Source organism: Diorhabda sublineata, chromosome 4 (genome assembly GCF_026230105.1).
Source record: "Diorhabda sublineata isolate icDioSubl1.1 chromosome 4, icDioSubl1.1, whole genome shotgun sequence".
Taxonomy (NCBI): Eukaryota; Metazoa; Arthropoda; class Insecta; order Coleoptera; family Chrysomelidae; genus Diorhabda; species Diorhabda sublineata.
The window spans coordinates 28,079,709-28,107,117 of NC_079477.1; the positions used below are offsets into that span (position 1 = coordinate 28,079,709).

The 27,409-nt window shown below is 30.7% G+C and overlaps 1 protein-coding gene across 2 annotated transcripts; it reads left to right on the forward strand.

The window, feature by feature from the left end:
- The first annotated feature begins 678 nt into the window (after positions 1-678).
- On the forward strand, positions 679-27,223 carry LOC130442903 (fatty acyl-CoA reductase wat-like). 2 transcript variants are annotated; one of them, XM_056777306.1, is made up of 8 exons: positions 679-899; positions 18,021-18,403; positions 21,042-21,313; positions 21,944-22,053; positions 23,689-23,951; positions 24,572-24,765; positions 25,575-25,832; positions 26,996-27,223. In XM_056777306.1, exons 1-8 carry the CDS (start codon positions 887-889, stop codon positions 27,093-27,095), a joined length of 1,593 nt encoding a protein of 530 aa, XP_056633284.1. In that variant the 5' UTR covers positions 679-886; the 3' UTR covers positions 27,096-27,223. The 2 variants fall into 2 exon arrangements, with proteins under 2 accessions (XP_056633284.1, XP_056633283.1); XM_056777305.1 differs by lacking the exon at positions 679-899 and adding an exon at positions 16,385-16,536.
- The last annotated feature ends 186 nt before the right edge of the window (positions 27,224-27,409 follow it).

Sequence of the window (27,409 nt, forward strand, 5' to 3'; positions counted from 1 at the left end):
TGGAGGTTCTGCGTATTTAGACTCCATGGTTTTGCATCAATTCTTGGTACAAATATTTTAATTACATTCTTCTTCTATTATTATTATTACCTGTCTTTGCAGGTACAATTACTATTCTTTTTATTGACCAAAAATTTGGAAACATTTTCCTTTGATCCATTACGAGGAGGAGATTCAATTTTATCAACATCTGCATCCTTAAGTTTATATTTTAATTCTACGAGGATTTAATTTAATTTTTTAAATTGTTAGACAAGAAAGAAGAAAAAAGAAGCTTTTGGAATAATTCATGCCATAAAACCAATTGGTCTCAACAGTTTTTAAGCAAACATTTCAAAATAGATGGATTGGAAAAAGGAAATGTAGAATGGCTCTTTAGTTCACCGGATATTACCCCATTGAGTTTATTTTGATAAGGTTTTTTCATTGTTTAGTAATAGTTTGTTCCTTTTTCACTTCTGCAATAATTATTCTGCGCTTAATGATCTTACCAACTTTTTTTTCTTACCAATAAATTTTAATTCATTAAAATAGACAAAATAGAAGATTAAAACATTGCTATAATGAGATCCACAATCGGAAATTACACCAATAATTCATTTATTTGGAAAACAAATTAGAATTGACGAAATTTAATTTGTTTATATAAATACCAGATATTGTCACCTTGGAATAAAAGGTTCGCGAGTTGATTTCTTAACTCTGTTCATCACCGACGTCTGCGAAAGCATCAGGTGGGTTGGGTAGACAGGGACAAGCTTGTTTCTTCAGTATTTTCAGCCAGTTAGCATTTAACCTCTAGACTAACGAATAGCGCGAAATATTTTCAAGCTTTCAGTTGAAATCCTTAATTGTGTTCAGTGGTGAGCGTACGTTAAACTTCAGGATGACTATACCAGGTTAGTTGGAATATAGTTTGATTACAATAAAGAATGATAAGTTGAAATACTCTATAATCATCTAAATAATCATTATTCATATAAAATTTGGTTTCTTTAAATAAGGTTTCGTAAAGAGATTTCTTTTTTTGTAATGTATAACAAATATGCATGGAAAATATGGAATATAAATTCTGACTGATTTACTTATAAATTCAAACAAATCATGTAACTTATTCTTAGTAAAATGAAGTTTATCGTACAGAATTATTTTGTGGAGCATATCGAGCAGAAAAAAATATTTACTGATGGTCTACAACAAAACTAACAAATGTAGACAGTGTTGTATGATCTCGTTTAATATACTTAAAAAATTATAAAAAATTTTCCGATCATTTGTAGTACTTAGATTTTTCGATTTAGAACTTGAAATATTTGAAGCTTTCAGTTTCTATAAATCAAAATTTAATTTTTTTCGGTGTGTAAAATCTATCTGGATGACGTTTAGGTAAATATATTCATGTTATATACAGGGTGGAATTCAGAAGATGATCGCTCGTATAAAACTAAGATGGGTCTTTCCAAAATTTTCACAGCCTATCCCTTTACGAGATAAAAGTTGGTGACTGAAATGAGTTTTAATTTTTTTTTCCAAAATTTCCAGAATTCCATATTAGAAATATTTTCGTTAATTTATATTTCTAGTCTCTCTATCGACAGGGGTAATGAAAACAAACTGAAGTACGTTATACATTTTTTTATTAGATAGCTTATTTTTAAATAATTCACATTTTTGTTGTAAGATTCGTCAATTAAAGCTCTAAAATATTCTAACTTAATACTTTATTGCTATCATAATCAACTTGAAATTCTGAGATGCCCATCGTACTCTAAAATAGAATACTTTATTTTATGTTAGTGTTGTTTAGAATCTGCAAAACTGATAGAGTACGTTGGAATATTCTTTTTTTATTGTAGTAAAACGCGCAGGTCCTGACGAATTTAATAATTAGAAAAAATGTAAGCTATGTACCCTCTGTACCTGCCACTTCAGCAATCATCCAGTCTTTTCAGAAAGAGAGAAACATGACTTTTGTGGAATTCATGAGAAATGAGCTCCTCCTATATGAATTTAGAAGATTGTCCAAAGCTGTATAACTCTTTTAAAAATAACTCAAAAATAGTATGCTTTAATTATATCACTACTCCAGCTTTTGTGAAACTTGTTGCTGATGGGAAATTAGAAATATTCTTCAGTTCTTTCAGTCCTTAATTTATTTTTATTACCTCACACGTTTCCTTAAACACTTTCCTTCAACTTCCATCATATTATTAACTTTCTTAATGATCCTATGGGGCTCTACTTCCTTTTGGTAATCTTTTATTTATTTCACTCTGTTCCTCATTTTATTTATCAGTGCTGCTCCCAAGTATTCAAATTTACAAACTTTTTTTTATATTTTATATTTTCCGTCGTCTCCGGCTTTAATCTTTATGTATACTTTTCAGCCAACCGCATTCTTGTTTAGAGCTTTATATTTTGTTTTTTCTTGGTTTATTCTTGGTTCCTAAGCTGCAACCTATTTTAGTAACTCTTTACACTTCCTTCTTTGTTCTGGTTATTAAAGCTAAATCGTATAAAATAGTTGAATGAGGTCAAAAATTTCAAAAATATTGCTTTAAGAATTGGATTAAATAGTATTCTCCATTTGCTCTCATTAAAACGACGGACACTTTACATTTTTACAAAAATTTGGCGATTCTACACTCAGCATGTACTGTAATAGTGTGTAAAATATTCTGTCTGCATCTGTAATTTTCTACTTTTCTATTAGTGACTAATATGTTTATTATTTCCTTGACTGAATGTTTTACAGTTCGTCTGTAGAAATTTCAATATTTGTTTTTTAATGATACTGATTGGTAATAAGCGTTCTGTAATACTGTGTTTATCGTATATATTTGTTTACTTTGATCATTCTATCACAATATATTTTCATCTTCAAGTTTTTGGTAATTTGATTTTTTATTATAAAACCAGTTCTTCGAGATAAATGCACATGTTTTGACCGAGATGTTTGTTGGGTATAACATTATATAAATACAACCTGTTTGGCCATATTTGGCCTTGTTGTATATACGGTATTTCGAACGTTAGGGGTTTTACCATAAAGATCCGAGGTCATATTTCGCGAAAATAATTTTTTTTAAATAATATATCAGGATACTTTTGTTTTTAATCGTACTTAAAGTTGCAGGGTGAAAAATTGTCTACAAATTTCGTTGAAACTAATTTTTTTTATGATAATTTAATACATTTTATTAATAAAATTACTTTTTAAGTAAGTACCGTTTTGGAATTAAAAAAAGAAGTGCAAAGATATCGCAATAATTTTGTTTTTACATGAAAGCCTGTACCTTAATCTACTTTTCCACATAATTTCCGTGAATATTGAGGCACTTCTCATAACGCGGCACCAGTTTTTGAATACCCTCCTCCTTAAATTCTGCCGCCTGACTTGTTAACCATTGTATCACAACTGTTTTAACTTCGTTATCGTCTTGAAGACGTTGATCGTCCAGGTGTTTTTTCAAGTGCAGGAACAAATGGTACGATGGGCGCCAGATCAGGGCTGTAGGGAGGATAATCTAGAGTTTCCCATTGAAAAGATTTGATTCGATCTTTGGTCCGATTAGCCACATGTGGACGGGCATTGTCATGCAGTAAAACGATGCCCTTCAATCAATCAACTGATAAATTTGATACAGCTCATTTGACCGATTTTGTGAGAATAGTATTTAAAAATTTTAAAACAAAACAGGAGCTGTTACATGTCGTACCACTTACTAAAGGAAATTATTTCTTTTTAGCAACTAAAAAGTTTATTAAAGTTGTTGGGCTTAGCTACAGATGGTCCTCTAGTATTTATAGACGTGGAAAAGGGTTTTAGTGCCGTGTGTCTTAAAGACAAACCAAAATCTGTGTATTACTATTTTTAATACACCAGTCATTGTGTAGACACTTCTCGATTATGAACATTATGAACAATGCCATAGAAACAGTAGACTTGATAGTAAATAACATAAGATTGTGTGCACTTCAAAGATGCCTCTTCAGGGAAATAGCGGAAGAGTTAGAATGCCTTGGTCATGGTGATCTTTTACTTTATATAAAGGTTCGTTAGCTTAGCAGAAGTAAAATGTTGCAACATATCAAAAAGTTATTTTGAACTTCAAATCTCACTTAACTCGAAGATCTCACATGAGTACAAGATTCTGCTTTTCTTAAAGATGAAGACATTGGTGAATGTTATCCAGTTTAAGTATAAGCACGTTCCTAGTATGGAACAGATAGTTGACAAAAAAAATCCTTCTCAGTACTCCAGCAATAACCAACAATGTTTTAAAAGTGTATTAATTGTGGCATAACTCGTCAACTCTCCAGGTTGTATTGTAAAACATTTGGTGGAGATTAATCTGCAATTGAGAAGGAATTTGTTAAATTTTAAAATGATCTGTTTCTAACAACCCTTTATACCAGTAGAAATATTTGCTATCTAGTCCCCAAAGAAAAATCTACTTGTGTGAAACATCTATCTAAGTATAAAGTTCGTAAAAAAAAACAAATATAAAAACAGACTAACCGACGAACATTTGGACAACTGCATCAGTCAGAAACAAGTCCAAGAAAATATTAATAAAAAAGGGTTTCTCACTCCTTTCATTGAAATGTACATTTTAACTTTTTGCTGCATTGTAGATATGAGTCTACAAATATGTGTTAATTTCCATTTGTGTACTTTATTGTCTAGTATTACTTGGAAGCTTACTAAAAAATTTATACATGGTATATTAGCTCACAGGTTCAAAAGATTAGCGCCCCCGGTGTATCAATTCAGTAATAATTATTACCATCAACATCATTGTTACGTCAATGAACTTTTCACTATCAAATATCAAGAAAATTACCAATACCTATATAAAATAATACTTTCTAAACTTTACATTGACGGTAAAAGAGTTGAATCATGAGTGTGATTATTATAAGAATTTTTCAAGGTGAAGGTCCTTAAGCGTGGAATGATGAAATTGATAATTGTTTTAGCAAGCTTAGACTCGACAAGGTAATTCGTTAACTCGTGTGGAAAATCTCATTTTTATATAAAACGATTTTCAAACATTGATTTGGAAATTTGTGATCTTGGGTAATACATAATTGTCATTCGAAGAGAAAATAAAACAATAAAATCAAGCATATTTCATTAATTTCATATCGAAAATCAACAATGAAAAATTGGGTAAACATTAAAATCAAAAAAATCCACACTAAATCCTGGGATGACGCTCGACATTGTGATAATTTACTTATTATAATTAAATGTATTATAACGGCTTTTCCACACTGATTGTTTCATAACTATGGTTTCGTCAGAGAAAATCATCTTTTTTGTTTAATTGGAACATAAATCGATTGTATTGCATCAATATAGAACCAATTTTTGTCAACGTAAACTTGATATTTTTTAATTGAGAAATTTATCTATCGGGTAACGAGATTTGAATTTCAATGAGGATTGAATCATAAATGTCAAGTTTATGTTTACGATGTAAATTCAGACTGGATGAATAATTTATCATTCTAATAGAAAGTCTCATTCATGATTTCTTTATTATATTTTATTTTTTCATAGTTTTTTTTTCACTATTGTTTTTCTATTTCTATTTTTTTAGAATAAATTAGGTTTTGGTAACAGCTTCGATTAATATATTATATAGACTGAGAGCATTATCAAAATATTATCATTCCAATTTGATATAATGTTTAATTATCAAAAAAAAAATTTGGATAAACAATTTCTTCCAAGGCTAACATTTCCATGTGGACTATATTTTTTTAATTTACTTCCTTATAATTAGTTTAAAAATTATGAATAATATTTTTTTTAAATTTTTTTCAATTTTAATTAATTTGAATCCAACATTGCTTAAAATATATAATATACATAATCATTTTGAAGGCTGTTTCTTGAACCAAATTAATTCACAATTTCTTGAGTGTATTATAATATAATTCTCGTTGAATTTCTATTTTTTTTATATCTTTATATACACAGGGTGTGCCGCATAAAAACCTACACCGAGTAGAGGCGTATAGGGGAGCCCAAAATATGACGATTGGGAGCAATTAACTTCTATACCAAGCTGCATCCCTGAGGAGTTCTAGGGCCTCCAAATAAAGCCCAAGATTTCGAAAAAATTAATGTCTTTGCAACCCTTTACCTTGAAAATACCAAATATAGAACACTGCTTGAGACTGAGTAAAAAAGTTCTAGAACCAAATTATTCATAGTATATGAATCTTCTGTGAAATTTTGAGGTTAGGTTATCCCTGATTAATCCCTCAGAATAGTTCGATTGCCTTCTACTTGTAGTTATTAAAGTCTCATACAGCGTACTAAATTGGGTTCCACTATACGCCTCTGCTTTGTGTCGGCTGTTATACGAAGCAACCTGTCTAATAAAAAGAGTACACTTTGGTATTTAATTGCCACGGTCCTACAATATAAATTAGTTGACAAATACTTTGTACCAAAGAAAACGAAGAGAATGATGAACAAATGTTACTTACAGTGAAGTCATTAAACTGATCGTAACCGTAATCGATCGATATGAAAATAAGTTAAATATTTAAATGTTACGCAAATGATTCATGCAAATAGATTTAGACAAATCGTTAAAATCTTCACCTTGAACCTTGCATAAATTATAGATTTTATTGCCATTATCAGATCTTGAAATCAATATTATTTACTTTTAGAAATAATTGTTGGTTTGGAATAGAAGCTGGAAATATTATTAATACATTTTAATATGAAGGTTGATGTAAATTCAAACTAAAATTTCCAAAAAAAAATTGGAATTTTCACCATTCTTTTTATTAAACATAACTTAAAGAATCATTATCCTTTCACTCTATCTTATTATTTGTCTCCATTTTTCAGTCCTGAAACGATCTTTCCTTTTTCTATGTTATCTTTTTTTCGTTGCTTTGAAATTATATTTATATTCCATACCCCATTCCTTTGAACTGAATTATGCTGTTCAGTTTTGATTCTCTTAATAAATTATGATCTTCATTCGTTCATCAACCCTTTTCTTTCTATTTATTATCTCCTGAAATTTATTCTACTTTTCCATATGTTTCTCTACTCTTTTAAGTATCCATGATTAAATTTTTCACTTTATTTCTAGTTCCTTCATAGTTTTTTACAGATTTATATTTGTTTTTCTCAAGATGTATTTAAACTCGTCATTTTATCTTTCAAAAGATGTACCGTTTGGTATTGTATCAAAGATAATTCCACACCCAAAATACTTTTTCTGTTTACCGGAGATTAGATAGTTAAAAAACACGTTTTTCATCTGCAGCCAGTCTTTGGTATAAGTACATCCTTCTCTTTGTAACTTTCACCAAGTGTCCTCAGATGAATAAAACGAAAGGAATAACTCCAATTTAAATCTATTGATCTAACCTAACCTAACAAATGCATTCCCAAAGTTTAACTACATCATTCAGATTAATTGTTATCTTATGAGACTGGAAAGTTAGACCTGACGTCTGTAGACACAAACTTTTAATGATTTTTGTTTCTTCTAGGCCATATAATACTATATGTCCCGCTTTAAAAATCGCTTCAACTTCTTTTAGTAGTCTGCTTCTGACTCCAATATATTCCATTATGTTAAAAAGGGTAACTTCAATTTCCGTAGTTTTTTAGCCGATTCTTAAATAAAGAAAATTCTACGAAAACCACTAAAAACACTCAATAAACTAAAGAAGAATAGAAGCCAAATCCAGCACCATCTAGTAACACGTGATTTTCGCCAATAGCATGGTATCGTATGTGTCTATAAAATTCATAAAGTTAATATTAAAGACTGAAAAAGAGCGATGTATAGGAGCTTGTTCAAATTGGTCCGAACTACGGATTGAGAGAGAAAGAACATCGGTATACCACTCTATATTCTGTTTTGATCGGATTGCTATGACGTCAAAGTAGTGGGAACGGTAAACAAGTTTCGGTTTCAAAAGCGAGTATAGATACATGAGTTAGATAGAGATAAATTGATGCTCTTACTCTATTTTCCAAAAGTACAATTCCGCTTACATGTGACGTACTCTCTTTTTAATGTTAACTCTATGATGGAATTTCGTAGATCATATTTGTATCAGAGATTTCAAAAATAGTTGTTAGACCTTAAAAGTAGTATTACAAATTAAAAATTTGAAAAGTCATCGAATTCTGACGGATAGATATCATCCTGCTCATACGTAACTAAAACTAAATCAGGAGTTGATTATTATAGCAAATAAATAATCTTTTGGGTGTTTTATTGGAAATTTCATTCATAGATCAAGATCAAGAACTTACGTAGTAGTTGTGAAATTTATTAAAGTATTAAAGCCTAAAAAGTTTATGAAATTTTTATTCAAATCTTGGTTTAGTTCATTAACCTTAAACATAATTCTACGTCTTGCGAAACTAGTAATATCTGCTGTTTTAAGTTCAAGTTCAATAGACGTTCAAAATGATTTAATCGACTATATTCAGCAAATTATTTTTGTATATAAGGTGTTTAGAATAAGCTTGGGACAAAACAAATTCAAATAAAAATACTTTGAATTCATTGTTACTTTAAATCAGTCGGACAATGGGTGTGAAAATATTAATTCATCCAAGCAATTAGTTTTAATGTCGTCTCCAAAAATATAGTTTCTATGATTTTCATATCACGCTATTTGAGATCGTTTGTAAATATTTATTATTGACACAGAAATATGATCAAAGCATATCACATAACAAGAAATTAGTTATCAACATTATTGGTGCATAAAAACTTTATGTTAACACTCCAAATAGCTACTCTAATGAATATTTAAAGAAGCCATTTTCAAAATCAAAAGCCTTAGATCGATATAAAATTTATTAAAGGCTCGTACTATCCATAGAATTAAACGTCAAAACGAATATGATGGCTTGGTTTAGGTACCAATGACACATTAACGAGGAAAATCGATTAGACTTGATGACAGATTCATAAAACAACCAGCAGATTATAATTTGAATGAAGATATTGTCGATTATCGACTAAAAAGGCAATGGAACTTTGTCATGAACTTACTATACACAGTTTTTCATTTTGAAACCACAAATCCTAGGTTTTGTTTCTAATTGTTCACATTATGCGTCATCAACTTCACATTTGCTAAACAGGAAATGATATTGATAGAAAGCAATAATCTAACGACTAAAAGATCTCCGTACAAAGGTGGATTACGATTCAGATATACTATTTAGAGGTGACAAGCTGGACATAAGATTGTGAAGTATAAGTTGACATAACCAAAAAAGAATATAGGGCGCAGAGTGCTGGGGTTTGAGTCTATTATTGTAATAGATAACGCTTCCTTTGTAGTGTTTGGGGTGAACGTATTCTTGCTCTAAACAGACGAAAAGCTGAAATGCAATCAAAGCAATAGATTTTCAATTAATATAGTTTGAATTGACGAGTCCTTTTCATGTCAAGATACTAAACGTAATATACCTCGCACACACACATCTTATTATGAAAAATAATTAGCCCAAGACCTGCCCAAGAAAGAATCCAAATTCAACCGAATCCCAATTTGAGCTTTTCTAACTTAATGAAAAATCACAGGCCTACAATGATTTTGGTGCCGCTAAAAGTAAAACAGATTTCAAGTACGTTCTGTATCCTTCGGTTCGGTATAAAAATTTCGTTATTTTTAGTAGGTAAACATTTAGGTTGTAGTTGAATAGATTTAACCAAATGTCGAATAATCATGAACAGTAATAATACAAACTGAATCACCTTCATTTTGATTTCCTTGTTCATTAGCGACAAATTTTAGGTTGAGAGGTCATTTCCTAAATTCTCTTGAGAAGTTGTTGACGAATGGGTATTTCCACTCGATTATTATTTAAAATTATGGAATATTGGTCTGTGAAAACAATGTGCGACTAAATATCTTGAGGGAATTCTGACTTTTATCTTAGTCTTGCATTTTTGTCGATAAATCATCGGTGGAGAGTCATGGAACAGGTTTCGAATTATAATTGGGAAATGATCATATTCTGAACGTTACTTTTATCTGTGGTATATCGGCAGAAGTCACATAAATTTTGTTTATTTTTACTTTACTTTATTCTGTTTTTATTGATAAATTATGTTTGAGATCTTTTCTATCAACTTTGTATTTAATGATAATTTATTTGTGTTACTTAATACTGTGTTACCTAGTGTCTTATTTCTTTTGTGAATCCTGAATTCGTTGGATTGGTAATTAATTGTTTTTATTACAAAGATTGTTTCATCACTGTGTTTGATATTGTTTTCAATCTTGGTTTCTCGGTAGCACTTGCAAACTTTTTCTATAAATCCGATGTCGATTTTTCTATATGCTTGCAATTTTTTCTCTATTACTTGTCATAATGTGAATATATGGTCCTGGGTGGTCTCCATACCAACAGTGATAGACAACTGAAATTAGTTGTGAATAGTGGAAAAATGGCCTAGGATCATTTATGTCAGGCCGCCAAAAGAGAAATGAGACATGACTTACTGTGAATGAGTTTCGTGTTGGTGTATGTGTCTGCGATTCAGTAAGTAGTCTATTCAGTCATATAGCTGTACCAATATACCAATAGATAGCAGCCTTACCAATGTTGTGCCTCTATAATAGTTATTTACTTGTAGCCTTTTTGAAAAAGTAGTGAGATGATGATTGGTTTTCAATATTCTGGAGTTTTCCTATGGCTCATATTTTCTGAACACTTTATTCAACTGATGTAGCCCTTTTTGTAAATATTCCTGTGGCAATACTGTCATAACCCGTTGTTTTTACTCAACCATATGCGCTAAAATAACCAATACCTAGGACAGAAATGTGAGATGAAGATACAGTATTGTAAATTTAAGAAATATAACTGTTAATACATACTCAAATATATTTTGTCTTAAATAATTCTTCCATTGAAGACTGAATAAACTGGTGGTTTGAAAAGTTTTCTGCCCTACGAAGACTTTTCAGACTTTTTTTCCAAGAAATTTCTTATTAGACAATCTCTCTTCTCTTGGTGAAATATTGAGGTTAACAGAAAAAATTGGTTGGGGGTCAGGTCGGGTTAATAATATGGATGACAACCAATTGGAAGTGCATTTCGTGAAGTTAGCCTTGACGATCACCGAAGTGTGCGTGAAAAAGGACTTTCGTTTTTCCAACTGCGCTTGCTTTTTCGCAATTTCTACCTTTATGGGTTATACTCTTCAGTTGTACCTTTTCCAAGGTAAAACTGCCTTTTCTTTTAGGAGCCGATAATCCACTGTCACGGCTGTTTTTTTATTTCACGAGAGTATTTCAATTTTAAAAATGTTCTAGAGCTTGCACCTTATTGTCTGAAATAACCATTACATCATGAATAATAACGTATCATATACATTTTTGGACTTTTTTATAAGTAGGTGATCTCGAGACATTAAAATTGATGTAACGAGGTCAAGTTTATACAAGAACAATGATGTAAGTAATCGGCTAATTTACAGGTCACTTTTTTTCGTATTTGAATACTAAGAAGCTCACCGTTTCGTAAGACTTGGCGTGGATTATTTCAAAATTAGGTATTGCATTTTTCGATTAATTGCTTCTTCTTACATGTAAACGAATTTGGGTTTCATTGTCTTTATAGGGTGATCCAATTGTTCATTCTAAAATTGTCAGTAATAATGGAACAGAAACATTGATTGATTTATATTGATAGCATTGTGTTGACCGCAAAAAAAGATAGAAGAAAACGAATATTATACACTTCATGATATTACCAAACATGTTGAAGCAGAAGAAGGAGTATCAATATTAATAAAAATAAATATATCGTTATTATTGATACATTATTAATTATTGATACAAATAAATGCCGTTTACTGTTAATGTGGGCAAAATAAAGTACAAAATAAAGAAATGGGCATATTTTAGAAAATGTTTATAATGAACAAGAAACGAAAAGAGTGGAAATGTTAGAAATATGAGAGAAAATGAGCGTTGTTCGCTAATAAGATCAAAAATACCAACATCACACCACATTTCAAAGATACAAGTTAAGAAGTATATACAAGGTGTCCCACGACGAGTTAAAACTGTGTGTATATGGCAAAATAGATAGTGCAACCTTAATATAACGTACCTCAACATAACGACTTCCTCGATTTAACAAATTCTTCGTAATCCCCTTAAATTGTCCATGAGAGTCAATGTAAAATATAGCTTTACATTACGAATTTTCCTCTTTATAAGGAATTTTCAACTATCAAGAGAAAGTATAAATACCTCTAATTAACGAATTTTGTCAACTCAAATCCATCACGAAATTGGATTGCGCTATGGATGTGATAACTCTTACCGGTGAACAACTATTAATGACTTTTTTTCTAATCAAGATCAACAAAATTAAGATTAAGCTACTATGTATAACCACATTGTTGATTCTTTACCTTAATTTGTGAGTTTTGTTGTGCGAATCCTTGAAATTAACATTAAATTACCTACATAATGTATGTACCCACCAAGATATGTACCTACTTTTACGGATTTTACTGCATTTAATTTTGGTTATTAATGTTAAACTTTGTTACCTACCTAATTGTTTTTAAATAGAAAATACATACAGTAATTTGATAAAAATGTGTTATCATTTATTAGTAATTGTTTTTTATAACAAGATAAGTACGTAATGTTGAGGTGAATAAAACTATTTTTTTACCTCTTATTGAATTAAGAATATTAATAGTTCGTTAACATTTTTAAGAAGAGTCTCTTTTTAAATATTTCAATCCTTATGAAACTCACCTTCAATTTCAAAATTTTTCTATAGAAATTGAAAAATAAAAATGTTTTTAAAATCAATAAAATTTTTTATTTAGAAAATAATATAAAAAACAACTTTGATTAATTATATTTCTTCATCACTAATATCTTCTTCTCCCTTTTCTCGTTCGTGGCAGCTGTTGCTGGATTTTACGCTCCACGTTTCTCTTTGTCCAATCCTCCAAGCTCCAAAATTCGTGCTCCAAAATTTTTAGAAAAAAAGCAGTTTTTCGACAATAACTCCTTCGGTTTTTAAACTAAAAACTTTTTCAAAAAAATATTTTGTAGATTTCAAATACTTTAACGTCATATCAATTAGAACTTTTTTTAATACCCGGTTGAGCTCAAGGTGCAGCTCAAAGGGGTTGAATAAGCCACATTTGATAAGCAAACTAATGTATCTCCTTCAATTTTTATGATACCTAAATTTGAAATAGCTAAAAATTTTTTGGATGAAAAACCCTACAATTGATATTCTCTCATAACATGAATAGTTTTTGGTTTATTTAAGAAAAATTCATATTTTTTCAAGATTACGGAAATGTGGTGTTCAATTTAATCAATTATTTATTCAAAAAAATCAAAACCGGTCAAATCACATGAATCATATCATTAATACATAAATAAAGTTAATTACGAGTAGATTATGATTAATTTCAATTAGGGTGGTAATTGCGAGGGTATAATTATTACATTTTTTCAAAGAAGAAAAAAGAAGAAACCTTATTTTCGTTATAAGTCATTCCACTCTTATACAAAAGACTTTCGACAGTGCTCATATTAAAGGTTTTTCTATATTCTTTGAAAAAGATTTCTTCCCAAAATTTCATCAATTTCAAGTTATTGAGGTTGAAGGTTTCAATTTTGGGGTTCCCCGAAAATAGCCATCCTACAACGAACAATGACTCAGTTATTAATGAATCTACAGAGGTCCTTAAAAAACGAATCTCTTTTTTTTTTCTTAGCTACATTTCTGTTCTTGATGATTCTGCCTATAAATTGAAATTTTTTTAAGTTATTTATAAAAAATTGTCAAAAAATATGCGTTTTTCAAGAAAACATGAGTAGTTTCATTCGTTAATGATTCTAAAAGTACCAAATTTAAAAAAAAGATTATAGAATAAACTTTTCTTAGAATTAGTCAAACTATTGACCTACAAGATTATTTTGATTAAATAAATCTTCATCTCTAAGAAGGGGAAATCGTCTGGTACCTGGTCTAAATATATTATTAGTAAAGTGATAGTTGGAAAAATCTAAATTAATCAGACATCATAATCTAAGAAAATTAATTAAAAACTCGCTACAAGCAAATTGGATTGAAATTAATTAATACGAAAATATTTATTCAACACCAATTTGTTTGTTTGGATTACTTTTAATAGCGCAATTATTGTTTAACAAAAAATGCTCAATCAGTATAATTATTAGTGTCACTAGAACATTTATTACTGTGTTTTATCCACGTGATGTTTGTTTTTTCAATTAGTGAGATGTTCGAATCGACATTATAATTGTAAATTGTACATTTGATTTCAAAAAATCAGCCACGTTTAATTTATTATGGTAATAATAGATTTCGCGATAAAAAAAAACATTTTTTCCATAGATTTTTTATAGTAATATATGATGAATCTATAAATAAGTCTGATCACAAGCGCGTGGAATATTTTTCCACTTTTCCTCCATAGGTTTGTTTTAGTTGACGGGGCTTCCGATATCAAATCTTCTATTTATGCCCATATCACAGGATTCATATATTTCATGTGGTCACTCTTGTAAAGGGAGTTTGAAATCAGGTAGGTAGACAATAACTTGTTAAGCCGCATGGAGACAAGAATTGTCTTTCAATAATAAATAATTATGACCAACGGACAGAACAAAAGACATTACGTGTTTGAAAATGATATTCTTCTTGTAATATTGAGTATTTCTCCTTAAAACATTTTAGAGTCACCACCAATAGGCACATGTATTTGGAACATTAGAGCTAATTCTAGGTTTTCTAATTTTCCAATCATTTTTAGTCCATCCTTTGATGTATTTTTGGTAATTAAAAATTTTTAAGACTTTATTTAGTTGTTTAATTCAGCTTCATTAAACTTATTCGAAATGTGAGAACGATATTTTGAACATCTGCTTTCATTGTTAAGCAGATTGTAAATTTTCTATTCCTCAGAACATAGAAAACGACCATCAATTTGTTTCGTACAATACACTCGCTTCTTATTGTTGCCGCGTAGTATCCTTTCTTTCCTCCTAGTTCCGTGGGTTTTATTTTCTGTTAAGGGTTAGCTTTGGTAGATATAAAAACTTTTTTTGTGGTTGTTTGTCTTCTTGTAGAATATATGTGATTGGCTGTCTCAGGAAGAACTTTCTTCGGTAAGAAAAATTCTGACCTAAGATCCTTTAGAGGATTTATAACTCGACACTAGAACAGAATTGCCGAGTTCATCGGGAAAGTTGTTTAAATGGTACTGGACGACGGTCGGACATACTTACTGAAGAGTTATGATATCCGCGAATTGAGTACCACGTTTGTTTACTTTGGACAAAAGCATATTCGAATGAACTTTTCCTAAGCCTTATTGACGCGGTTTAGAAGGATTTTTTGCACCCAATCATAAATGTAGATGAAACATGAGTACAACACTATACTACCGAAACAAAAACAATAAAAACGGTGAATTGAAAAGGGCAAACCTGCTCAGAAAAAGAAAAAGGTAAAGACTGTTTCATCGGCCGGAAAAGTTGGAGCGACCATTTATTGGGATAGTGATGGGATTCTATTCAACGGCTATCTTCAATAAGGTAAAACAGGAGAGCATTACAGATCACTGCTTGATAAGATATTAAAACGGCCGCATTTTAGGTGATTTTCCATCAGGACCACTCTCTTTTTCACACAAAATTTATGGATTTCACTTTGAATTCATTGACCATCCACCGTACAACTAGATTTGGACCAAAGTGACTTTTTAATGTTTCCTAACCTCAAAGTTTAACTTGCAAGACAGATATTTTCGTCAGACGAGGACGTTATTGAATACATAAACGCTTATTTTGAGAAGTTTTACACCAGTTACTGGACTTAAAATATATACTTAAAAGGAGACTGTTGAAAACTAAACTAATTGAGGAAAAACATGTTTTGGTTTTCTGTTAGGTCGGAAAATTTTAAAGAAACGCCCGTAAACGAATTCAAAATTACATCATCACCATAAACAGATATTAATATTTCGTGAACGTCTTTGACTTAAGCTTTGAATAAAATTTCATCAAATTGTTTGATTGTTTGGGAAACAGTGGTTCAAATAGATGCCGTGTGAGTTCTGTTTCAAATTTTAACTCATAGTATTCTTTGATCGTACCTCGTATATCTATGTAAGGGTCGTAATCCAACAGGTACTTGAGTTTTCAAGGTTATTTCAATTGTTTATTGCTTCACTGCTATTTTGGTGCACTAAATATTTTCAAATAAAGTGCGCTAATAATTCGACATGATTGTTATTACTATTGATTTGAATATTAACGACCATTTAACAGAATTTAAAGCTATAACTATGGGAACTCGTGATGAAATAGCAATTAAATCGTTAAGTTCAAATGACCTCCTATTTAGCAAAATCGTTTCTAGTCTTATTCTACTATCGTTGAGGATTGTTTGTTATTCCAGATCAGTTTTTAAAATTTATTTCATGTTTCGCTCATTAAGTAAGTTTATAATCCTACTTCAATTGTACCAACACCTTCCAAAATGTATTTAGAATACAATTCATGGTCCCTCAAGATTAAGGAGGGTAGTAAGAAGGAGAAAAATCTGTTATATAATCTATATAAAAATATTAAAATTACTTGAATATTGTTTTGAATATTTTCACTTTAGTTTCTCTGGATATTTATTTTTCCTTTAAGAATTTAGTGTTTATGGCGTAATATAATTTTTGTATCGATTCTTATATTTATCTTGGTCTCTTCTTCCCCAATCACCATCACATTTGTCTTATTCTTGTTTATTTTCATTCTCATGTTTAGAACTGCTCCACACCTCAATATTTTCTTTTTCTTTCTAAAATGGTGCATCATCGCTTTATGATCTCGTCCATGAATATGACTGAAAGTAATGGACTTAATCTTCTCCCTTGTTTTAAACCGATTCTTGTAGTGAAGTCTTCTGATATGTGGTTATTTCTGCATTCTCATTGTTTTCATAGATATGTTGTATTATCTCTTATTTTGTACGTTAACTCCTCTTCCCTATTTACTCTCTTAGTACTTTATCGAAGGTTAAGATGGACTCTGTTCCGAGAGAAGTCTTCCAGTTGGAAAACATCTCACTACTTCTGATAGGAACCATTAAGATCTGTTTCTCGCATAGTTAAATGATGCAAAGTGTCTCTTATTTCACCTTCCATTAACGTATCGTCTCGAATTACCTAATTTTTGTCTTATATTAATGTGACTGTGCAGAACCATGAATTTCCCTTGTCTACCGAATATTTCTAGCTATTATTGTATACGTTAATATTTATTACTCAAGGCAAGTTGTACACCAACAAATCCTAATGGGAACTACCTTCTTAGTTAAATGATTCCTTGTGTCCCTTAGACACTTGACGTTCCATTAAAGTATCAAATTACTTATTTTTTATTGATGTAATTCCAACTACCATAGATATTCATTCCAATAATTAGTTATATCTTTTGTATACAGTAGGATTTGGTATTTAAGACGGCTTGTACACGAATACTGGGTTCTTAATACTTTGAGATTCGTTAAAGAATATTATCTTGTTCTTATATTAATTTGTTACTTTATTTTCAATGAAATTATTCACCGAATTTTGGTATTGTAGAAATTTAAAATCTGCTTTATCTTTTATATTTTATCCAATTGTATAATTCAAAATAAAAAACCTTCTTAATGATAATATGTGTTTTTATTTTGTTTGTGAGTGTATCCAAAATTTGGCAACAGAATGTTGCTTTGAATTTTAAGGTATACCTCCAATCTTTTTTTTCTTCCTAATATTCTATTTTGATTAAAGAGAACTCACTTTAACCTCAATAATCAATTATAAGAAGCACGTGTGAAAATTGATATTGTTTGCAAAAATACATACTATTGAGGCTTGAAATTAAGGCTTTTACATTTGATAAAATTTATCTGACGTATTTAAAGAAAATGATGTTTCTAGATCCTCTGAGGCTTGCCGATCTTGATTACGAGACAACACAGAATGAAAGAAATACCAACGATGCCACAGAAGCCACGCAAATTCAAGAATTTTATAAAGATACGAATATTTTCGTGACGGGTGCCACGGGATTCTTAGGAAATATCTTGCTAGAAAAATTATTAAGATCTTGCCATAACTTATCGACCATCTATATTCTTGTTAGAAGTAAAAAAGGAAAAACTGTTAATACCAGAATCGAAGAGATTTTCGATGATGTACTTTTTGATAGAATGAAGAAAATTAACCCGAAGTTTCAACATAAGATTGTTGGAATAGCTGGGGATTGTTCGTTGCCTGATTTGGGACTCTCTTCGCAAGATAGGAAAACATTGATAGAAGAGGTGAGTTCTGAATTTGAAAAAAATCCTGTGATATTCACAATAATCAACATGAAATCTTTACTATGTTTAATAAGTGTATTTCGCAAAAAAATGTACGATTTCCCTAGATGAAAAGATTTTTGAATTTTTGAGTTCATATAACATTGATTATGATGGTTTCCAAAAATCTCTTTTATTGTACTGTAGGATCAAATTTGCTGAGTGCAGGAATTTATGTAGAACTTCATTATGAAACAGATTTTATACCTCTAATAATTGACTTAGGAAGAAAAATTTTATTTTGAACCACCTACGCGTCCACTGTTTACTCTTATTTATGTATTTTGTATTCTGATAGCTGCAAATAATACTCAAGAGTAAGATTCACTTGTTTCAGTTTTTTTTCCACAAATATTAACGATAGTTTGAAAATCTAATTCTAGTATATATTTTTTCAGAATTTGTAACAAATAAATTTATATAATTTGTATGCCTATAATTTGCTTCTATTTGCAAAAGGTAAAAATGTGACTACCGCTCAAACGCATATATAAACTGCACTCCACATCAATAGGTTGAAATTCTCAGATACTAAAACGAAGTGCAAATATTTTCTCAGAAAATTCAGTAATACCTGTACTAAGCTTAAATGGTTAAAATTTATTAAAGAGTATGAAATTTCTAGGCATAATTTGCTATAGAAATTTTATATAGAAATAATATATCAATTCTACTAAAAGCAATTTCCAGTTATAAATGGGGAGCCTATTTTATATATTTGATAAAATTATATAAGACACTCAAAAAATTAAGAATCGACTATGGTTTTATTGTTTAAGCACCATGTGAGAAAACATATATGTATTAAACAATTTGACATATTGCAAAACACTGCATTAAGAATCGCTTCTGATTTCGAACAACACCTTAAAAGCCTTCACCGTCTTAAGGCCGGGACACACCTATCATGTACCTTTTCGATCCGACTACGATTAAACAGTCCGACGACTGTCTAAAATGGAAATAATACTAGAGGTTGAATAGTGTAGTCAACACCTCTTGGACACGTGTCCGATCCAACTCCTACAAGACTCCGATCGTGCAGTCTATTTTTGCGTTTTTGCAATGTTTGTTTTTTTTAGTAAATTGGCAATAATGTCGGGTATAAAACCACAGGAGGTTATTGAAGAAGTATACAGTAGTGTATGACCAGACAAACGAGCAAATCCGAAACGAAATGCCAACTACAAAGACATGATGTGAAAAAATTTGAGAAGGAATTAAATGTCAAAGCTACAGTGCAGATTAAAATATTATCCTTACTCGTTACATTCAAAGTAAAGGCAATTAATTAAAAAAGAGATTAACAATTTTATTGAATAGTATATAGTATATCGGTAATAAATATGGACGATAATGAGAAAATAAGAATGTACCTAAAATCTGCGTTTTCCTCTATCCTTCATGGAATGTCTCTGGTTTTCTTCATCTTCCTCTTCTAAACCAAATGCGACCATGACTAAATCGTGGCTACTAAAATTTTTTAACATTTTGCGCACAGAAACTTTCGCGATTTTAATTGAATCGAGTCGTGCGAAAGTGGCAAATGTATCGAACTGGAGCTGGAAATCGTATAGGATTTCTTTGGAGCAAAATAGAACGGGACTTGGATGGGAGTGATTTATAACAAATATGTCTCGGAGTTTACTGGAGAGTCACACCTCCGACTTCGAAGAATTCAACTCAGTACGAACCATACAGCAGTTTTATCATTAATACAGATCGCTTTAAACACAATTATTTCCTTCTATAGAGAAATTTGCCAATATTTAAACACCCTAGCACTTAATTACCAGATTTCTTTCTAATTAATATTAATACCACCTTGGACAATTCCTATTCTCACCAATAACGTGTACAGGAACTCTTTTAAAAATGAAGAAACAAACCATTGTTTTATAGCACAATCATCCCGTACTCTTACGAAATTAAGCTTCACATTTTATGTACACCCATGCATCCAAATCACCTAATGACCTAGGAGCAGCAGTAGTACTAGCAAATGAAAGTCACACACTAACGGTCACCCTGGAAAACTATACCACATTTCAGGCTCTAATCGTCGCGAAAAGAAAGCAATACAATAAAATATCAATAATCACACTCTATAAGCTCCATCCTCCAGCAATTTTTTCTTAAGTATCCACTAGGTCTCCACATTAAAACTGAACTACATCTTATTCACCAATCCAAGGTAAACGTATTTGGGTCCCATCGAACACCAGCATTCCAGGAAATTAAAGACCAATATACCGAAGAAGCAGCAGATTACAACGAAGCAGCGAAGTGATAGCTAATGTCTACAAAGGGATAATCAGAACAATATTTCGTTGCAAATAGCAAACTAAGTAAAACACATCTCAGCCGATATTAAAATCTATAAAACCATCCGTTCAGCCATGGAAAATCAATTTTTGAAAGTCGCACGCTCCTAATGAAAATCGATCACTTAAGGCTACAGTACCCTCTTATCTATTTAATCGAGAATCACAAACTGTGAATTGACATGTTGCTAATAACCTTTACAGTTAATGCGACAAAAACTTATTGTATATAAAAAAAATATTGTGTCTGATATACTTTTCATTTTTTTTTCTAGACCCATATAGTGTTTCATGTTGCAGCTACCGTTCGTTTCGACGAGAAATTAAAAACGGCGGTAGATATTAACGTTAGAGCTACAGAGTATATGTTAAATCTAGCTCGTAGTATGCCTAAACTCAAATCTTTCATACACGTATCTACCGCTTATGCAAATTGTACAGGAGATGTGATCGAAGAAAAGATTTATCCTCCAGCTATGGACCACAAGAAATTAATTACAATGTCCGATATATTATCAGAAAAATTATTGGATACTTTAACACCAACGTAAGTAGATAATAATTTGGTTATAAAGTACAAACTTAGATCAAATTTTGCTTATTACTTCATTAAAAACTTGTTTGGTCGAATTCATATGATTCAAAATATTTTTGGAATGTTTCTATTCAATCTCTCGTATCATTTTAAATGTCAAGAATGGTTTCAAAAAGTTCTCCTTCGAACACATTTAATTTTTCGGGAATATCCAGTCGCATGGTGCTAAATCTGCCAGGCAGAAATGAAGAGTTTTGGCGGCCATAAACTTACAATTCAAGGGCAGCTTGTGGTCCCCAAGTTGCTTCTTTAACTACTACAAAAGTTTCGATTTGAAATTTCTAATTTAGACATCATTGGATAACTGTAAATGCAAGATAATAATGAAAGAAAAATATCAAGCAGAATATGAAATTGAGTTATGAGGAAAGACATTAGAAAAGAAAAAACATGAAAGGAGCTAGCCAAATGACCTAAGGCAGAAGCACAAGAAACAATGGAAATGATTAAGTTTGTGAAAAGCTTCATACATATGTGTTATAGCTTATATAATCTGATAATAGACTGTCATGTTTACTCTATTTACAAATATTCACGCAAATATTTCTATTATTCGTGTTAAAACTTTTAATTATGTTTTAGGATTTTAGATAAATATCCTAATACTTATGCTTTCACTAAACAAATCGCAGAAGACGTTGTAAAAACACATGGTGAAAATCTTCCCGTTGGAATAACAAGGCCTTCTGTAGGTTAGTACTTTTGTAAGATACGAATGTTTTTTTTTCTATGACTATTTACGTGACTTCTGTAAGGGGCATTTAACTGTCAGGAGCACCCTTTGGTTAGGTTATCATTAGTTATGCTGCTTTTTGTTACTTATATACAAATATATATTCTCATTTTTCTTTCATGTGTCTTTTTCGATTTCTCGTTGGCGATCAGCTTGGCAAAAGCTGTACTCCTGTGCCTAGCGAAAAATTTCATCAGCATTTTTTAATGCCGCTTGACATGATGTAATACAACGTACAATTCAATGTAAGACGCAATATTTCTTGATCAAAAGCATGTGCAAATGATGTTCATCTGATGCAAGATCTGGACATTACCTGTTTTGTGTAATTTTTATTGCGTGCAAGTTGCAATATAGTTACTTGTGGTTTAACAAATCAGCTGACTTTCGTGAAACATAGCTTTGTTATTTCCATTGTTAAACTAGGTACAAAATATTAGATAAAATTTGAGGTTAGCAATTTGTTTACTTTTACTGTTTACAGAGACTTGCATGCAATTTCCTGCACGTTGTATTGTATTATGTCAAGCGGCCTTTATGTCGGTCAAGCCACGACTGTTGCTTTCTTCCAGCTGCACAACACCCCTCCATTTTTCAATCAATGAATTTTGCCTTGACTAATCATATTGACCATTGGCGGATTAACAAGTTCGCCGCTAGTAGGCTATTTATCTTTTGCCGCCTCTATTGACCTTCTGAACTAATTCCGATTCTACATCATTTATGTACAATTTTATCAGGAACTTTTCATGTTAGAAACACACAAATTTATGAGAAATAAGAATTTCTAGATAAATCCGATATAGGCCTGCTAACGTATTAACTCTGAAGTAATCACTAGCAGCTATTTCTATACGTTCTTCAAGTGTTCCCATAAAATCTTTTTTTTGTTGTTTATTCTCATTTCTCCAGTATATACTTTTTAATGCCTTTTCTTCAAAATACTTGAAATCCTCTTGCGCGGTTCATCCAAACTCATCTTTTCATTGCAAAAAATAATTATTTAGTATCTTTCGAATAGAAATAAAACAAAATTTACCGCCCCTTGAAATCTGCTGCCCTAGGCTTCAGCCTACTCAGCCTGATGGTAAATCCCCCACTGGTATTGGCCCTTAGGGTACACGTCTTGCAAAAATAGCATCTCATATTATCAAAAGTTGCCCGAGCAATCTCTATTTCGCACTATATCGCAATCCGGGCTCAAATCCTTTGTAATAATACTCCTAATATTCGAGACTGGCCTGGCATAAGAAGGGCTCATGAATTAGGAAGATACCTAGTATAGTTCAGAGATAAACACCTAAAACACCTAATTTAACAGAGCTAGATTCACGAGTAGATAAAAAAACGTAATGACCCACCAAATTAATAAAATTGTCAGAAAAATTATTAACATTAGAAATATTTAGAGAGTTATCAGGAAACAGAAGTCATAAACTATTTTTCGAGATATCAATATAGTAGATGTACAAAAACTGAAATCCACTCACACGCTTTTATTAAATATTTTCTGTATCGTTGATAGAGACCATAGACTTTAACTAAACTTATTTAATAATAACCATACAACATTGTAGTTATGATTTATTTCTAGTGATTTCAACTTACAAGGAACCAGTAAAAGCTTGGATAAATAATATGTATGGATGTACTGGTATGGTAGCTGGAGCCGGATTGGGTTTAATACGAACAATGTATTGTGATGGAAATGTGAATGCGAATGTTGTACCAGTAGATATGTGTGTAAACTCCATGATAACAGCTGCTTGGGACGTCAGCGAGAAGTTTATCGAAGCTAAGACTCAAAATAAGGAATATGAAATACCTGTTTATAATTTTGAAAGTAGTAATGAATGTGTAAGTTGAACAGAATTATAGATAGTTCCGTATTATTGAATACACCACCACAACACCAACACTCACAATTACACACGCGTTTCGATAACCAAGTTATCGTCTTCAGAGACTGAAGGCAAACTAAAATCTAATAACTTGACTTACCTTTTTTATACTGAATCTTCTTCCGCGAAAATTAATTTTAGCGGGAAAAAAATTCCTTCATATTCAATCTTTGACTACTAAACTATAGAGAGAGATCTAAGGAATTGGTCCTTTGTTCTTATTTAAGCCACTCTTACATCTAGCAATTTCAATGCTTTCAAATGCATCCAACAATACATTATTGGATACTTTTTTTAACAATTTTACATTATTAATATTTATTAATTTAAAAATAAAATGAAATGATGGAGAATATTGATGAAAAGTAAAGAGGCAGATTCCAAACCACTTTCTTAAAACAATAACTATTCCAAAATTTGTTTATTTTACTAGAAAATCCTGGAAGTAGTTCTGATATTGAAATCTTTGACTCAAATTATCCTGTTCAGTTAGTTGCGTTTAATTTAGGACGAAAATACAATGAAACGATGTCAATTCAAATAATATATCTAATCATATGATTATTAATTTTTCAGGCTATAACTTGGAACGAATTCATGGGAACCAATTTAAAATATGGCGTAAACGTACCGTCTTCCAGAGCTATATGGTATTTCTGTTTTAGTTTGCAATCAAATTACTTCTTGTACCTTCTATTTAGGTTCTTTTTACATACAGTTCCCGCGTACATTGTAGATGGAGCTCTGTTGTGCATGGGTCAAAAACCCAAGTAAGTTGGTTATGCAACATATATTACAATTATCATAGCTAAATAAACCAGAACTAAAAATCTCTTTTGATAATAAATTAACCATTATCAGGTTTTGTATTTCTCAAGAAAATATTAATATGATCATTCTAATTGATGTAGATTATCAAATATTTTAATTTATGTTTTCATACAGAAGAAGTATATCATTACTATTTTCTTTATACAAAATATTGACTTGCTTGAATGTATTACTCACTATACATGACAAAAAAGTGATATTTGTACATTTGGCAATGTTTAGTTTGTCACAAACCTCGGTTTTACAATGATTTAATAATTTTATCAATAACATTGTGATTATCATCTTCGAAACATTAGTAGTTTCTAACCCACTGATTTTTTGGAATAATTCTGTAGTCTAATGTCATACATCTAAATGTATTTGTGACTGAGGAAACTAATTTTTCAATGTAATTTCTATTTGATTTAAGTGGTTCAAAAAATAACAGGGCAAATATTGTTTGTTGGAGGGGTCAGCGAACATGTTTTATTTACAGTGTCTCACAAGGCAGGTTAATGGATTACTTAAAAACTGAAATAAACATGAGAAAAGCTATGGTGTGAAATTTGGGTGTACTAAACTAATTGCAATTGTAGTGCTAGATAAATATTTTAATTAACAATTTCAGCATTATCATGCTAATATCAGAGTTGTACAAGTAAATCAAAAGAGATAATCAGTGGAAATTACATAGTTACTAGCTTTCTAAGAATAAATAGATATTTTTTCATCGATATGTGTATTAATATTATAAATTTTTTTCCAGAATGTACAATGTATATAGAAAGATACATAAATTTTCTGGAGTTCTTTCCTATTTTACAAAGAAAACTTGGATTTTCAAGTCGAACAACGTTCAGAGAGTTTGTAAAAAGTTGAGTAAAAGAGACAACGAGATATTCTTCTGCGATTTAAGTCAAATAAATTGGGACGAATATTCTAAACATTTTATTAGAGGTATCAGAATATATTTGGTGAATGATCCTATGGAAACTTTACCTCAAGCTATTGTCAGATGGAAAAGGTAAAATATCATTTCTTTTTCTATAATTAAGATCTGAACGAAAACTAAGAACTGAAGGAAACAACCCTTGAATCATACTTACTAATACTACAACTATTATTGAATATTGGTTTCACGACATGCCGACAATAATCTGTTTTTACCTAACCCAGCCACAAACTCGTATGACTCTGTTCTATTAGACCCTCTCTAAGAAACTAGATAACCTCAAAGTTTGGTTACTTATCAATGTGGTTACGACATTGCATCAACTCTATTGGAGACAATCTTATATTGCACACCCCAAAGATGCTTGTTATATGTCCAAACTTATTTCAATATAATATGTTTATAAATAAGCAGTTGTTATGTTAGGATAGTTTGGAGCTTCCGCCTAATAGCTAGTAAATCTTAATATATTTTATTACAAGCTATTGAAGCCGATTTCAATCTCCAAATTCTTTGAATTATTAGTGACATCAATTTTAGCGTGTTTCAATAGTTATTTGTATATCTTATGCCATTATATACAATATCATTTCATATTTTAATAAGATGTTGTCCCGTATTCTTTAGATTACAATAAAATTTGCTCAATGGGGTTAAGACCTGGTGTTCGTGCTAGCTATCACAAAGTATTAATTACTTCTTCTAGGTAATTTTGTAATACTCGAGCATTGTCTTGCATTAGCAAAAAATCATTTTGGTTTCATATCATCCCATATTTCAACAAGATCTTGTCCTGTGTCCTGGTATTTATGCTACATAGTATTGATTAAAAAAGTAATTTTGTACTACTCTAGCTGTGCGTGGACGCGTATTGTCTTGTGTAAAATTGATCTTGTTGATAGATATTTGACTACTTCGGTTCCTTTTATAAATGATAAAGTTAACATGAACTGATTTGTTTCCATTCAACTTCAAATGTCTTATTTAGGCCAAATGTAAATCTGATTACTGGATTCGTTTTTGATAAGGCAACAGTGTCAGCAAACTTTTGTCTTAATTTCTCAATAAGAATATGGTTCGTCCCGTTTTATTCTAAAATATGAACCCAATATATAAGATTTTCATAGTCCAAATATAAACGTGTAGTTCATATGCTGAATATTTTTAATAAAAAGTCTTAATCATAAAATGAAAAAGCAATACATTGTGCAGTAAACATTTTTTTATTGTTTCAGGTTATATTGGGCTCATCAAATTGTAAAAACTGTTTGTGCATTATTATTCTTGAGCTTTTTGTGGATAGTAGTAAATAGTATTTTGAATTTTTCGTTTTAATTAAGTAAATTGGAAATAATTGGAGATAAAATCGTAATTTATATAAAAAGGTAGCTATTATTTAATATAAGGAAATTAATTGTATAATGTTAGAAAAAAGTGATAAATAATATATAAATTGTATAGCATCCATCTTTATTTATTTCATCCCACTTTCTCCGGATAGGTTTTAAAACGGTTATTTGCAAAAGTAGAATTAGTAATAAACAGTATATTTTCCGTTTTTAGAACTATAAATGAATATCCATGTAGTTATTTAATAGAGCATCTCGATTTAATGGAGTTGCATCTATATGAAGTTCTATCGGTGCAGG